General features: G+C 45.1%; 1 protein-coding gene across 1 annotated transcript in view; it reads right to left on the reverse strand.

Moving 5' to 3' along the window:
• Positions 1 to 4,423: 4,423 nt before the first annotated feature.
• PLA2G4A (phospholipase A2 group IVA) overlaps positions 4,424 to 15,582 on the reverse strand; it is a 737,221-nt gene continuing 726,062 nt past the window's right edge. Inside the window, exon 18 of the mRNA XM_085601661.1 lies at positions 4,424 to 8,243. Coding sequence (XP_085457787.1) covers positions 8,112 to 8,243 — 132 coding nt within the window. The 3' untranslated portion in view covers positions 4,424 to 8,111. The remainder of the gene's footprint in view (positions 8,244 to 15,582) is intronic.

Raw genomic sequence — 15,582 nt, forward strand, 5'->3', positions numbered from 1 at the left:
TATACTAAGCTACTACAAAACGTAAAGTAGTAAACTAGGTGTACTACTAATGAGTGATACTACTTTTAATATATACCTTGTGAGCTGCTGTGTGACTATGTATCCTTGTGCATTTCGGTGTAAGTGGCTGTATGGGTGTACAGGTGGTTGTGTAAGCAGCTGTGCAAATGAGTGAGATGCTGTGTGAGTGGCTGTATTGGAGAGTGAGTGGTTGTGTCAGTGGATGTATGAGTGGGTGAGTGACGGTGCAAGTGTCTATCAGTGGGTGAGTGTGTAATGACAATGGGTGAGTGAGTGGGTGTCTGAATGGCTGTATGAGTAAGTGACTGGGTGTTGGGTGTGTAAGTTTGAGTGGCTGTATTGGAGAGTGAGTGGGTGTGACAGTGGATGTATGAGTGGGTGAGTGACGGTGCAAGTGTCTATCAGTGGGTGAGTGTGTAATGACAATGGGTGAGTGAGTGGGTGTCTGAATGGCTGTATGAGTAAGTGACTGGGTGTTGGGTGTGTAAGTTGCTGCATGGGTGAGTGAGTGGCTGTTTGAATAGGTGTTTCATTACATGACTTCATGTGTGAGTGACTGTATTGGACAGTGACTGTGTGAATAGCTGTATGGGTGAGTACAGAAATGTGCAGTGGGAGCTCCTCCACTAGGGTGGAGGAGCATCACCCCACTGCTTTCTCACAGTGCGAGAAAGCCAAAACATAAAATGTTAATAACTACAAGTTATTATCATTTTATGGTTGCTTTGCATTGTGGGAGGGTGGGGCTGCTCTGCTCTTTGAGCAGGGCAGGGGAGGAGGGGTTTGCCCACTCCTGAGTGCGCAGACTGTTTGGTCGGCCCTCTCGGGCCACCCAAACCAGTCATGTACAGTCTGCCCTTCTCCATGCAGGCTGCATTGCAGCCTGAATGGAGAACATGGCCACCCCATTAGCCCCTGGCTGGGCGCCATCCTGACCAATCACAATGCTGCTTGCAGTGTTGTGATTGGCTCAGGGGAGGGAGCCTGACTGCCTGCTTCCTGTTGGAGGCAGGAAAGCAGGAGAGCAGGCGCATTTAAGACGCGGGACCTGGGAGAAAGGTAGTTTAAAACAATATATATATATTGTGATTCCCCTTCCACGAGCAACCCCCCCCGCATCGCGCCCCCACCCCTGCTACCCCCTCCTGACCCGCGAGCCCTGCCAGCCACTAATGTGAATGTGTGAGTGCTTGTATGGATATGTGAATGGGTATCTAAGGGGTTGTGTGAGTTAGTGTATGAGGGCTTCTATGGGTGAGTGAGAGGCTGTGTTGAGAATCTGATTGGGTGTGTGCGACTTTGTACGTAAATAAGTGAATGTGAAAGTAGCTGTATGGGTGAGTTATGTGGATGGCTGTATGGCTGAGTAACTGGATGTATGAGTGGCTGTAGGAGTGAGTGAAAGGTTGTATAAGTGGGTGTATGAATGAGGGAGTGGGTGTGTGAGTGGCTCTATGGAGGACTGAGTGGGTGTGAGAATACTGGTATAGGTCTGTGAATGGTATATCAGTGGTTGTACGGGTGTGTGAGTGGGCGTATAAGTGGTTTTATGGGGTGTGAGTAGTTGTGTGAGTGGTTCTGTGGATGATGTCATCAGTGATGTCATTTGAGATGTCATCAGTGATGTCACTGACCATGTCATGAGTGATGTTGTACGTGAGGTCATAAGCAGTGCATTGCCGGTTCGTAAGTTATAGTTAGCTCAGCTAACTGTAGCTGCTGAATTTCTCTGGTTTTGTACGAGTGAAATCTGAATGACTATAACGTCCCTGTAACCTATGGTTTTTTCATTGGATTTCTAAGGTTTTTTTTAATGCTTATTCCTAACTATAACGTCTCTGTAACCTTTGTTTTTTTCAGTGAATTTTGATGGTTTTGTAACTAGTAGTCGTGTTTGCAGAGTGGTGAGAAAGCCTTCAGGAATCCCGCTATGTAGGACTTACAGTAGGTACCCAGTGAGCTTCTTGACCTCCAAGGACCCTCATGAGTAAAGTGGACTTCATGGCCTAACCAGTAGTGCACTCTGAGCCGCGTTTGCAGAGTGGTGGAGTAAAGGAGTGTGGGGTCAGAAAACCTCCTACCCATCCCGCTGCGTGGGACTTGCTGGGGGTAACAGAAGGGGTGCTTGTGGGATGTCCTTCGGGGCCAACTACCCCTCCTGTTACCTCCAGTAAGTTCCACACAGCGGATTTGCTGAGACCTGGTAGGAGGCCACGCCCCCTTTCACCACCACTGTGCAGACGTGCCTCTGGCGCACTACTAGTACGGGGTTGAGGTCCCCTTTGCTATTGATGGTCCTTGGAGGGCCAACTACCCCTCCTGTTACCTCAAGCAAGTACTACACAGTGGGTTTGCTGAGAGGTTTTCAATGGCCATGCCCCCTTTCTCCACCACTCAGCAAAACCACCCCTTGGCACTCTACTAGTTGGTGGTCGAAGTCCCCTTGGCTCTTGAGTGTCCTTAGGGGTCAACTGGCCCTCCTGCTACCTCCAGTGAGACCCACACAACTGGATTGCTGAGAGGTGTTTGGAGGCTATGCCCACTTTCTCCACCACTCTGCCAATGCACCTCAGGGCGCACTCCTGGTTGGGGGAAGACAACCACTTTAGTCCCGAGGCCGTCAGGAGGCATGGGGACCTCATCCCCACCCGTGAGCTGACAGGGCCATTTTCAGAGTAGTGGAGAAATGGGGTATGGCCTCTGACTGCCATTTCTGAAATGCACAGCACCCCCATCCGACCCCTCTGACCCAATGAGAGCAGTAAACTCCCTGGAATTGGGTAAAAACTGTGCAAAAGCACCCAGTAATTCTAATGCCAGCAGGTTATTCTCAATTCTAGGTTTAACTCATGATCTTCGTAACTCATGGGGACTTCCTAGCCGGAATAGTTAACTGCTGTCCCCCCTCAATGCCCTGCAATTTCCCTACAGAGTTAAAAGGGAGCTCGTAATAGGGGCTCAGATGTGCTATATATGATGTGTGTACAATGTACAAAAACTGAATTTGGACAACTACAAGGTATTACACTCTGCTTGCAGAGCTGATTTCTGTAGTTATCACGATCAGGGAAGGCAGAAAGCACCTGAACTGCAGCAATAAGCAGTAGGAAGCAGATTAGAAACATGCAAATATATTTGTCTATAAAGAACAGAGTTGGCCATGACACTTTTCAATTTCGATTTCTAGTACAAATCCATGCTTTGACACAATGTCTTAACATGCAAAAAGGCGGGAGCTAAAATAACTTGAGTAAAATGCAACCTCCCGAGTAAAGTGGATAAAGTAGGGGAGGATTTAGGTGATATATATTTGCATGTGAAGGGGTTGTGTAAAGCGGGACAGCTTTTCCACTGCATACCACAGAATTTGTCGGCCTAAATGGATTTCTCCTGAAATTTAAACTTTCCCATTGTTCTAACAAAATGTTGGGAAGTACAAAATAGGGCTTTTAGCTTTGTCCGAGTGACTAATAAACATGTCAACACGGCGAACGCATAGAATAATGCAAACTAACAGTCTACTTGCAATGGAGACATGGTATCCTAAGACAGTCGTCAAAGTGGTTAATGAAAAATATCACATTGCTGACAATGGTGAAAAATAGAGAATGTATATCTTAGAACTGTGTATCACGGTCCACCAATAATTCTACTGAGATCTATGGAAAATGTCACAAACATACAGACGGCGACTTATAAATGGGGCTTGTAACTATTGCCAGAGTAGGCCACACTAGAACAATGGAGGAAAGTTGAGGTTATGCTGCTCTATAACCTGTCACTGAACCTTCCATGGTACTATGCTTAGAGAAAGGAGAAGCATTCACTACAAGGTACATGACAATAGCTATATTTTCCATTGTAAACTACACAAAACATACTAAAGGTCTTTATTGAGGGACATGTTTTTCAGCCCAAAACACTGAATTTTGATCTTCAAGTACTGCAAGCAAAAGCTCAGCATGATATGATCTGAAGACAGTGTCATCTTAACTGCAAAAGTCAAAGACCGGCATTTCTTCAAACATGTTCAACCAACTAAAAGGTTCATTCAAATTAGAGGTGTCCACACGTAAAATATCAGGGCTGGATCCAAACCTTTTTTTCATGGGCAATCAGTATGTAAAGGATTCCCACTTAGATCTATTGCCTGCAAATGTATCCCCTGTGAATATCCTTAACACGCGGTACTGATCCGACCCACATAGACCAATCTGAGACACCCCTTATTTAAATTGTTCTTATGTGCTATAGCTTGTACTAAAGTGTGTATTCGGATGTAGCAACAGTGATACTCAAACAAGTTACTTCCATTACATTTGTTTTTCATTTAAAAATATCTACGTCTTTTTAGCTGTTCAGCAATCCCCCTTAAAAACAACGCATTACCACACGCATGACATAGTGATATATGTTTATTTTTTATTGGAAATGATTAAAACGTGATGGGCAGTGAGATATTCCATTTGAAACAGAGTAAGTGGTGTTAGTTCTACTACGAAATAATGTTAATTATATATAAAATGATAAACTGAATGAAAATTTAGAGGGACATAAATTAAAAAATAATGGCTAAATGTATTATACAATAAAAAAAAGACTCTTCAGGGTGCCAAATGCTGGTCCAGCAGGGATGGACCCAGCACACATTCTCAAAGTACGTAACATGTGAAAGATTCTTAACAAGATTAGTTGTATGCAAGTTTATCCTAGGCAGACATTGTGAAAATATGCCATTACTTTGGTCTCCGCAGATCAACACTTGCCACCCTGCTCTACATATATACGAGGAACTAATACAGTATTTATCAATATAAAAAAATTAACAAAATTAGTATCTCAAGACGCTCTATCTGAGCTTGAACGATCAACCTACAAAATAACAAGGGTGTCCAATGATGAAAGTATGGCAGTGTGCTCCTAAAGGCGGGAGTGTGGTGCATGTGTTTTAAACATGCAGCTGGTTATTGCCTTCCTTTGAACCCCAGGAATGTCTGAGGGTACAGGAGTGAAAATCTGGCAAAAAGCAGTCATGCCCGTATATTGCCTCATTCAAGCCGGCATTGAATGTTGTGCAAAGCCTGATACATAAACAGGCAGCTTGACATTATTATTTGTGCAGAATAAGTCGCAGTCATCATCAGTGCAAAATGGACCACTACATTCAGGTCGTAAAAAGGTATTGACAGTTTGGAAAAATGGCATTGAAGTTGCCCGTCCCAAAGAAGTATTCATGGTTGGTATTTATTGCTTACTAATGGGTCGGGGAAAGGGTTCATCAAGAGTTTGGCACAGTGTTGAAGAGCTTTCCCAGTCCCATCCTTAGATGCCATTTGGAGTCCACAGCAAGCCACGTGCAAGCTTAGGTGACTGCATTCTGGGGACTGGTAGAGGATCTTGCATGTCCCCTCCCATCCATAGTCCACAGAAGTGAGAAATCATCACAACCCCTGCTAATGGCAAGCAGTGCACAGCCTCACGTTCGAGGGAAAATCCGGAAGCACATCCCACCAAATGTCCTTTACTCTGACAATTCCCTCTTGTCCCTTATTTCTGACAGCCAGGCCTTTTACACTTTGAAAGCTATACTCTGGAACAAATGTCTCTCTTCAATTCAACTTCCGTTGAGTATGTCCCTGAAAATCCAGTTAATCCCTTAGCAGCTAGATCTTGTCTCCATAAGGCCACTCTGGTGACATGCTTGGCACTGTAATATTTACAAAACATTGTAGAAGTGGTCTCTGGCGATCAGGGAATGGGCCCATGGCTGGACAGCATGCATAGGTGAAGGAAGAGCTGGAATGTGGACTTCTTACAAGAGAAACCCATGCATAAACACACAGTACCATTTTAAGACATTGTTTAACATGATATATAAAAAACAAATTAAAACATGAAATGTGTCTCATGAGACAAACATGCTTAAAAGTGTTACATCTTTCTGCATTTGTTTTTAGGTTCATTAAGTATATATATAGTGTGTAATAATAAATCAGCTGTAAACTAACATTTCATCCAGTTTTGTGCTGGAAGCAAGTGAGCCCAATGAAGCAAAACAAGATCTATACCATTTTCAGTAAATAAGGCTCAGGCGAGGGGCTCCAATCATTCGCGGATGGTAGGCCAAGAAGACAGATCACTAAAAGGACTGAGAGACGAGCCGCTTCAAAATAATCGATTTCACTCAAGTGTTTAGAACAGGGACTAGAATATGTGTTGAGTTCCTGGCCCAGTGTCTGAAGCATCAAAGGGTGGACAGCACCTTTTCCTGTGCATATTATGGTGTCTAGGCACTCACAGGACAGATGGTGCAAATCCTGTGCCTCTATAAATGCATTAAACAATGGCAGCCCAATACAGAGCTCTCTTGGGCCCTACTCAGTCTTGTGCTATTTAAGTTTCAAGATGTGCAATATAAAATTTTATTATATATGATATTAGATGAAATCGACTTGGGTCTCATTAAACCACTGCATATAATGTGTTTTTGTGCTTTGTTATCTTCGGCTCTGAAGCACAAATCATGCTGACCTTAGAAAGGCGTGTGCCTTCACTTGGTCTACTGAAAAAGGAACAGACCTGTTAAGATACAGGTGTCAACATAAGGTCCTGAATTGTTTATTTACATGCGATTATATACAAGCCAATTGATTTCTCTGGATATGTGTAACCTTGCAGTGTATTTTTTATTTTAAGCTTTATACCTGAGTAGCAGTTTGCCATTTTGAAAAGGAAAGCGTTCCTTTTAGTTACGTTTTTGGACGCTCACCGTTTAAACTCCTGATAAAGACTTAGCGCCTGTCCAGGCTTTAATGTCCTAACAACCTACCGTGTGAGTATGAGGCACACTGGCAGGTTCTCAAAGTGACGTTGCTTTCACATTATGGCATTCAGGAGAAATCACTCCCAAAAGAAGGAGTCCACTGACAAGGCAGAGCCAAAGCCACTGTTTAAAATGTCCGCCTTAAAACATGCTCGGAGTAGGAAAACATGCCTAAAAGTGAAATAAGCCTGTTCCCAAGCTTGGCAAAAGCTAAGGTGTACTCCCGTTACTTGAGAACGCAATAATAAAAAAAACCAAGAAATGCAACAGACTAACCTTTTGAATAGATACTATGCCCCAACTTAGTTTTATCCATCATTGGAGTGCTAGTCTAGCGCTCAGAAATGGTGTTGGAATATGAAATGCCAGCAAGACTAGCATCCAATACTGGCACCCCTAATCTGCCCAGCTGCAGAGAGAGCAGGTCAGATGATCTCAAAGAAATATGGATGCAAATTTGATCTTGGTCTTCAACATGGATCTCAACAAGGACAAAATTAGGGACTTGGTGCAAACATGGAATTATTTGGACCCTATACACCAGTAACAAATGTCCACAAACTAAAAAATTAAAATAAAAAACGGAAGTTCGGTACTCCAGACCCATATGAACACCAAACAGTGCATTCAAAATCCGTGCTCAAACAAACACCTTCCAACAGCAAAGAGGTGTGTAATTGTCGCAGGAGGCAGAATCTCCAATCTACCTAGCCCTCAAGAATTCTGACACACCCAAACAGCAAAAAAGTGCAATTAAAAGTCACTGCGGTCAGCCACTCAATGACCTCTGCCTAATCTAGCCCACATTTGTTGCTTGAGAGCCAATGGGGATTGCGTTCCAAGGTCACCAGACATCTTAGATTTCACGTGTTTGGGAGTCTCATCTTGGAATGCGGCCAATATGGCTGTCTCCCAAGATGTTAATTTTCACATGCGGAAGTGATCCCTTTCTATGTGATTCGAATCCTTCCTTCCACACCTCAAATGGAACTTTTGCGCTTGAAGACTTTTTCTACAGCACACATTTTTGCTGATGGTCAGTGCGGTTGATATTTTTGCAGTGCACACTGCTTGATGTTCATGAGGTCTTGAGTCTGCTTTTTCAATGTGCTGAAATGTGGACTGAGCTTTTTATAATGGAAGACTTGCCGAAGTCCACCTGACCACTGCCTCGCCCCACTAGGCCTGGAAGATACCAAGTGTGAAATTGTCTCTTTTGGTAGAATTAGAACTCTGTAGGCTGCCAGCGGCCTTGCATGTTGCTCTACTATGTTGGCAGTGACGACTGGCCATCCCGATTAACGTATCGTCTTTTGTCCAGGTCCTTCAGGGAAACAGAGAAGCGGGATGGGTTGCGTTTTCTGAACTCAATGCTGTCAATGATGGCTTGCTTTATTACCTGGAAGGAAAAGAGTGCGGAGACAAACAAGACAGTCTAAATTATTACAGGCAAACTGGTACAAACCATTTTAATGACAATGGCAACACATTCACAGACGCATCGAATAAATAAATAAATAAACTAAAAGCTAAAAGAGAGTAGCTCTACCTGAATGCTACTTCTTTGGCTGGGATATGCTTTTTTTTTATTTTTTATTACACAGTGCTTTTTGAAGTGAAGCAGTCTGAAGAACACATGCTGCTCTTCTGTTTGAAATGATAATGGCAAATACTGTAGGCATGTACGGCTGTGAGGTTGTGTAGGTAAACCCACCTATTTTTTATTTCTTCTTTATGAAAGCATAAACCCTGTTTACAATACATTGCCTCTGCATTGCAACAAACTCGAAGAATACAATACAGTCTGCATGGGTTAGGCAATTATATAATATTTGCTGCTGTAGGCTTAAAAAAGATATAGGACATGATTTGGAGAAGTGGTCTGTGTTTCCAAGCCACCAGCAGCGGCTTCTCGGCAAAGGAGCATTGCGCCCCTCTCCACCCCCCAGCAGCTGCAAAAATTGAAAAATAAAATAATAAACCAGGTTAATTATCATTTTATTTTTTTCTCCTGGGCGAGTATTGGGGGTGGGCCATCATAGGGGCAGTCACGGAGGGGGAGAGTGCACTGTTGTCAGCTCGCATGTGGGTTTGGCCAGCCGTCTCAGGATGGCCAAACCGACATTCGCACTGAACACCACATACAAATTGTATGAGGGTCTGTCACCGACATCCACCGACACCAGGTGTCGAAGTAGGTAGAGAAAAAAAAAATGCCCTGCGGAACCTCTTCTCCTGATCCGCGTTACAGCTCGGAAAAGAAGAAACTGACGTCCGTACACCGGAGGGGACTTATATGGCTCCACTGATGTCATATCCGGAGAAGACGTCACCGTGGAGCCGTAAGATGCCTTCCCCCGGCGCGCAGAGGTACTGCTGAAAACTTTCCGGATGCCGTCTGGCGCCTGGGGGGAATTCAAAGTTAAAGAATCTGCGACTAGATATCTCTATCAGATGCTGTCTTCAACCTGAGCTGCGTTGCCAGGTTGGAGATGGCAGGCACAGGCTCCCAGTCTCTATGGGAGCGCAAATAGAGGGTGCTAAGGCCAAACCGGACGCTGCTCTCATGCAGCACAAGATCAGGATTGGCCGAAGGGGATTCTGGGAGCCTGTGCTGGTGAGGAGCAGAAAAGCAGGAATGTGGCAAGTTAGTTATTTTTTATGTCTTTATTGGCACCTCTAGGAGTGAGGCGAGGTGAAATTGAGAAGTAGGGATGGCCATGAGTGATTATGAGGAGGGACATGGATGGGAGTCAAGAGATCCTTAAATCCTCTAGAAGAGAAGCAGGTGATTTGTTTAAGGTTACTTTCTGCAAAGGGTAAGTGGTAAATGGGATAAATCTTTGGGCTTCGGTTTGACAGGGATGCCCTTCCTGGAGACCTTCATGTGCCAACACAAACGACATGGCCGACATCTACCAGACTGTAGAAATAAAGACTGAGGCAACTTTGTCTCACCCTTTCTATAGGTGCTTCCTACCTTATTACTCACAGGTCATTATGCCTTGGACAAAGTGTTGAAAATGGGGTTTCTGGTTGACCAAAGTATACACCCTGGCCAGGCTGAACTCACCACTCTAGTCAGGGTAACCTAGATACACAACTGAGATAACCGGTGTTCAACCCTCTGGTAGCTTGGCGCACAGCAGGCAAGCTTATCGAACGAGGCAATGTGTAAAGTATTTGTGTAACACACACACAGTAACACAATGAATACACCACAAAAAAGGCTCCATGTAGGTTTAAAAAATAGCTTATTATACTATAAACAAAATAAGACCAAAGCAATGAAGATAAAATCAACACTTTTCAAGATATGAGCATTTTTGACAAATGCAGGTAAAACACATTCACCTCTATTAGGTGCTTTATGGTATGCTTCCTATGACTACAACGATCATCGCTGGGGATCGGAAAAAGGTTTTAAAAAAGTTGGAGCGGGAAAAGCAGTGCTCCTGAAGTCTTTGGGATACGTTTCTCGTTGTCGAATAGATGAGACTCTGCACCCGCTAATCGCAGGAATAAGAGTCCTCACTCAGATTGCTGCGATCATGCACAGGCAAAGTTGGCTGCCTGCGAGGGAGCGCAGGGCACTTACAGGGACCACATGGGTCTCACAGTCCACAGTACCTTTTTAGGTTGAGCCTGGGCAGCGCATAAGCTGCTCTGCGAGGCATTCTGTATTAGAGTAGGACCTTGACGCTCCGCCCATATTTTTCATTGGCTTGTGTCTTTGTCCTTTGTAAATGCTGGCTTCAGATTCAGTAATCGGCTTTTTAGTCCCTCCTTAGTACTGCCTTATCTTGATTCGTAACCTCCCAAGAGGACTGGCCCTTTTACTTCTGTTGTTACACTGTCTCTGTTATTTAGTCTGTAAGCACCATTTCTGTAGTGAGTTTTGTCTTACTGCAGGCATGACGTGCTTTGCAGCAACATTCAGAGCGCCATGCACGCTTTCACTTTCCATGCAGCCATGACAATGGCGGCCGCGTCTTTGTAATGCCATAGGTCTCCCAGTTAGGGGAGTTTGAGCTATTGGCATTATAAATTACAATAGCTTAAACTCTAGCAAATGCGACACCCATTGCAGTACACATTTATTTTTGTGGGGTGTTTCAAAGCGCCTATCGCGGCTCATCTAGAGAAAGGGGCATGGCTTCTTAAGTGCAAGTGCAGCATAGGGTGCTTGGAAACATACAATATTTGCATTTCAATATGTCCCGCAGTTGCGAGAATTTAAGCTTTTTCAGGCACATGCATCAAGCACAAAACCGGTCGCAAACGGGCAGATTCTCAGAATCTGCCCCTTTGCGACCGGTATTTTTGCATTTGTGATGCATCATCCCAAATGCAAAAATCGCTATTTAAGGAATCCCTAATTGAGATTCCTTAAATGCAATGCATTACAGTTTCAAAAATAGCGATTTCGCTATTAGCGTGAGCAAATTACCATGAGGCTGGACCTCATGGTAATTTGCGAAAACTTAGAAAAATGCACTTATTTGCATTTTTCTAAGTTTCATGTTGCCCACACACATGCCCTTAGAGCATGTGTGTATGCAACATTTGTGCAGAGTGAACATACATGGGTGCAATAGGGTGTCATTTTGACACCCTTGCACCATCGAAATTGCGGGAGGAATTTGCGAGTACCTACTGGTACTCGCAAATTGCTCCCGCAATCTCTAATTCATTCCTATGGGCCTGGAGGCCCATGGGAATGAATGGGAAGACATTCCTTAATTGCGACTCGCAATTTGCTAGTCGCAATTAAGGAATTTGTGGGAATCGCTATTTCTTTAGCGATTCCTACATGCATAGGGTTTTGCTATTCCTTAATTGCGATTCCTTAATAATCGCTATTAAGGAATCGCAAAACCCTATGATGATGCATGTGCCTGTATACATTTACAGTGCCAATAGGTCAAAGTCTCGTAAATGCGAGACCTATTGCATTGCAAATCTTCGTTAGTCGGTGTCACAGGGATAGATCCTAGGGCAGGCAGAAGGCACTGCAGTGGCCGCACTGACTCAGCTGATGTGGGCGGGTCAAGTTGACGCATCAACACTTGCGGGAACTCCCATTACCAAGGTGGCACAGCCGCGTTGAGAGGGCGTCCCTCTGCACTGCAGCGTCTCCTCAGGGTCGGCAATGTCGATATCAGGTGCCACACTGAAAATTGTGCACGTACGTTTAAAACAGCTCAGATGTGAAGTGTGGGCCCTTTGTGCAGCACAGAGAGCAGAGCTTGTTCTGCAGCTCAGGGGCAAGCGCTTGTCTGGAGTGAAAAACGCTGATCTGTGCAGGCATCAGCTGCCATGTAGATGAAAGATGAAGTCTTTGATGGCCTTGAGACTTCGTAAATGGAGGCAAGCCAGCAAGCCCTTGGAGAACACTCTCAGTTCAGCACAGAGTTATCAGACAGCAGGTCAGCACAACAAGGCAGGTAGAAATGTGCCAGTCCCTCCTGCAGCTCAACAGCAGCAGGCCAACACAGCAGAGTAGTTAGCAGAGCAGCAGTTCCCCCTGGCAGCACAGCAGTCCTTCTGGCAATGTGCAGATGTAGAGCCAGCAGTGTCTGGTTACAGGTTTAAAGAATGTCTGATCAGATGGGGTCAGAGACCCAGTACGTATACCCCAAAATGCCTTTGATTTGAGGGTGACTTCAAAAGAACTTTCTGAAGTGCACAGATCCACTTTCAGCCCAGTCCTGTCTGCTAGCCTAGCTAGGGGGGGTGTGAATCAGCCCTTTATGTGGTGACAGGATACTACCTATTCAAGTAAAGTGTTGCCTCCTCTCCTACCTCCTACCCAGGAAGACCCATCAGTATGTAGATGAATGCAGATGCAGTTCAGTGTCCTGTGTTGTGGCTGTCTAGAGAAAAAGCACAAATGTAGCTGTCCCCCAGCCCAGATGTGTATTGGCAAAAGACTGTCAGGCACACAGAGCAGTAAGATGCAGAGAAATGTCCACTTTCTAACAGTAGAGTGTCTAAAAAATAGTAAGGTTAAATCTAACCTCACCAGTATGTAGGATTTATCAATGCCATTCCAAACATAAGAAACATCAAAAAGCTACTCTTCTCTGATCAGGGATTACAGTTTAAAAGATTATTAAGTAATTTCCAATGCTACCCTATGTGAGGGGTAGGCCTCACAGTAGTGAAAAACAAAATAGGCTGTTTGTCACTACCTGCACATGCAAAACATAAAGGTACATGTCGTACCTTTAACTAACATAGCATCCTGCCCTAAAGGCTACCTAGGGTCTACCTTAGGGGTCACTTTTATGTAATAAAAAGGGAGCTTAAGGCTTGGCAAATAGGTCTTAAATGCCAAGTCGATGTGGCAGTAAACTGCACACACAGGCACTGCAGTGGCAGGCCTGAGACAGGTTTGGAAGGCTACTTATATGCGTGGCACAATCAGTGCTGCAGCCCACTAGCAGCATTTGAAGTACAGGCACTGAGTATATGGTATACCACTTTACAAGGGACTTACAAGTAAATCAAATTAGCCTAACAGGTAAAACCTGTTTAGAGAAGAGAGCACATGCACTTAAGCACTGGTAATGTGCCCAGAATCCTAAAGCTAATAAAACAAGCATTGGCATAGCCAATAGGTCTCGCTTTTGGGACCTTCTAAGTATTTAGTTATGCAGCACAATATCCTTGGTGCAACCACATCAACTGTTGTGTGGCTAAACACTTATAAGGTCCCAAAGGCGAGACCTATTGGCTATGACACTGCTTGGTGTGGTTGTGTGTGTGTGTGCTGTGTGTGTGTGGCTGTGTGTGTGTGGCTGTGTGTGTGTGGCTGTGTGTGTGTGGTTGGGTGTGTGTGGTTGGGTGTGTGTGGTTGGGTGTGTGTGGTTGGGTGTGTGTGGTTGGGTGTGTGTGTGTTGGGTGTGTGTGTGGTTGGGTGTGTGTGTGTGTGTGGTTGGGTGTGTGTGTGTGTGTGGTTGGGTGTGTGTGTGGTTGGGTGTGTGTGTGTGTGGTTGGGTGTGTGTGTGTGTGTGTGGTTGTGTGTGTGTGTGGTTGTGTGGTTGTGTGTGGTTGTGTGTGTGTGTGTGGTTGTGTGTGTGTGTGGTTGGGTGGGTGTGTGTGGTTGGGTGTGTGTGTGTGGTTGGGTGTGTGTGTGTGGTTGTGGGGGAGTGTGTGTGTGTGGGGTTGTGGGGGAGTGTGTGTGTGGTTGTGGGGGAGTGTGTGTGTGTGTGTGTGTGTGTGCTTGTGGGGGAGTGTGTGTGTGTGGTTGTGGGGGAGTGTGGGTGTGTGTGTGGTTGGGGTGTGTGTGTGGTTGTGGGGGTGTGTGTGGTTGTGGGTGTGGGTGGTTGTGTGTGTGATTGTGTGTGTGGTTGGTTGTGTGTGTGGTTGGTTGTGTGTGTGGTTGGTTGTGTGTGTGGTTGGGTGTGTGGTTGTGTGTGTGTGTGTGGTGTGTGGTTGTGTGTGTGGTTGGGTGTGGCTGTGGTGTGTGTGGTTGTAGGTGTGTGTGGTTGTGGGTGGGTGTGGTTGGGTGTTTGGTTGTGGGTGGTTGTGTGTGTGGTTGTGGCTGGGGTTGTGTGTGTGGTTGTGTGTGTGGTTGTGTGTGTGGTTGTGTGTGTGTGGTTGTGTGTGTGTGGTTGTATGTGTGTGGTTGTATGTGTGTGGTTGTGTGTGTGTGGTTGTGGTTGTGACAGTAATACTAAAAGCATCTAAAAATAAAGGAACACAAACATCGAGTTTGTGGAAAGAGAAAGCACGTTGTAAGTCAAACGGGCGCAGCAAAGCATTAACACAACAACAAAACAAACAAGATCACTTAGCGAAGACTGAGTGCTGATAATGGATACACACAGCCCATTATCTTAAGAGTTCGATTACAGCCAATGTGCACTCAAACCTGCCCCCTCCTTGTGAGTTGCACCCCATATTTCATGAGTTGTAACTGCAGCACCCGCCATAGCACTTTGAGATCTAAAGCGCTACATAGGTCTAATCGATTAACCAGTCGCCAACATGCTGTGCTTTTAAAGAAAATGTGCCAAAAGATTCCAGCTTCCTCATCATGTCCTCATGAAAGCACCAACGAAAGGACTCCCTGAATGGTGCAACGGACATAAAGCAGCCGCTGCGATCAGATATAAACACTGTGAACGTTGTCCAGTTTCACAGTAACATTTCCTTAATGTTCTTTAAGTCACAAAACAGTAATACTAAAAGAATCTCAAAATAAATGAACACAAACATCGAGTTTGTGGAAAGAGAAAGCACATTGTAAGTCAAACGGGTGCAGCAAAGCATTAACACAACAACATGTTCTTTGATGTTCTTTGAACAAGAACATCAAAGGGGCGCCGCGAAAGTGATCGCGGGCGCTTAATGAGCATGAGCAGGTGTGCCAGCCTCTGCTCCTAAGTGCGTGCCCGCGCACATGCACGGTAGCTCTAGGCTGGACATGGTAGCATTTTTTGAGCCCTCACTAAAAGTCTCGGCAGACCAGCGCAGGCGCTGGGTCAGGCGAGACCTAAAAAAGGTTAGAAAAAGAGGAGTAGGAAGGTAAAACTTTGGGGGTGACCCTTGAGAGAGGGCCGTTGTCCAACATAAAGTTACTCACAAAATGTGTCTTTTAATGGAACAACCACACCCAGTCTCAAGTTTTCATAGCGTGTTTCCCAGCTGCTCTAGTGTCACGACTTTATGACCCCGCAGTGTCATCGTTCGCTGCCATTGACTAGTATGGGCTGGCCACACCCCTACCC

Source organism: Triturus cristatus, chromosome 4_2 (genome assembly GCF_964204655.1).
Source record: "Triturus cristatus chromosome 4_2, aTriCri1.1, whole genome shotgun sequence".
Lineage (NCBI taxonomy): Eukaryota > Metazoa > Chordata > Amphibia > Caudata > Salamandridae > Triturus > Triturus cristatus.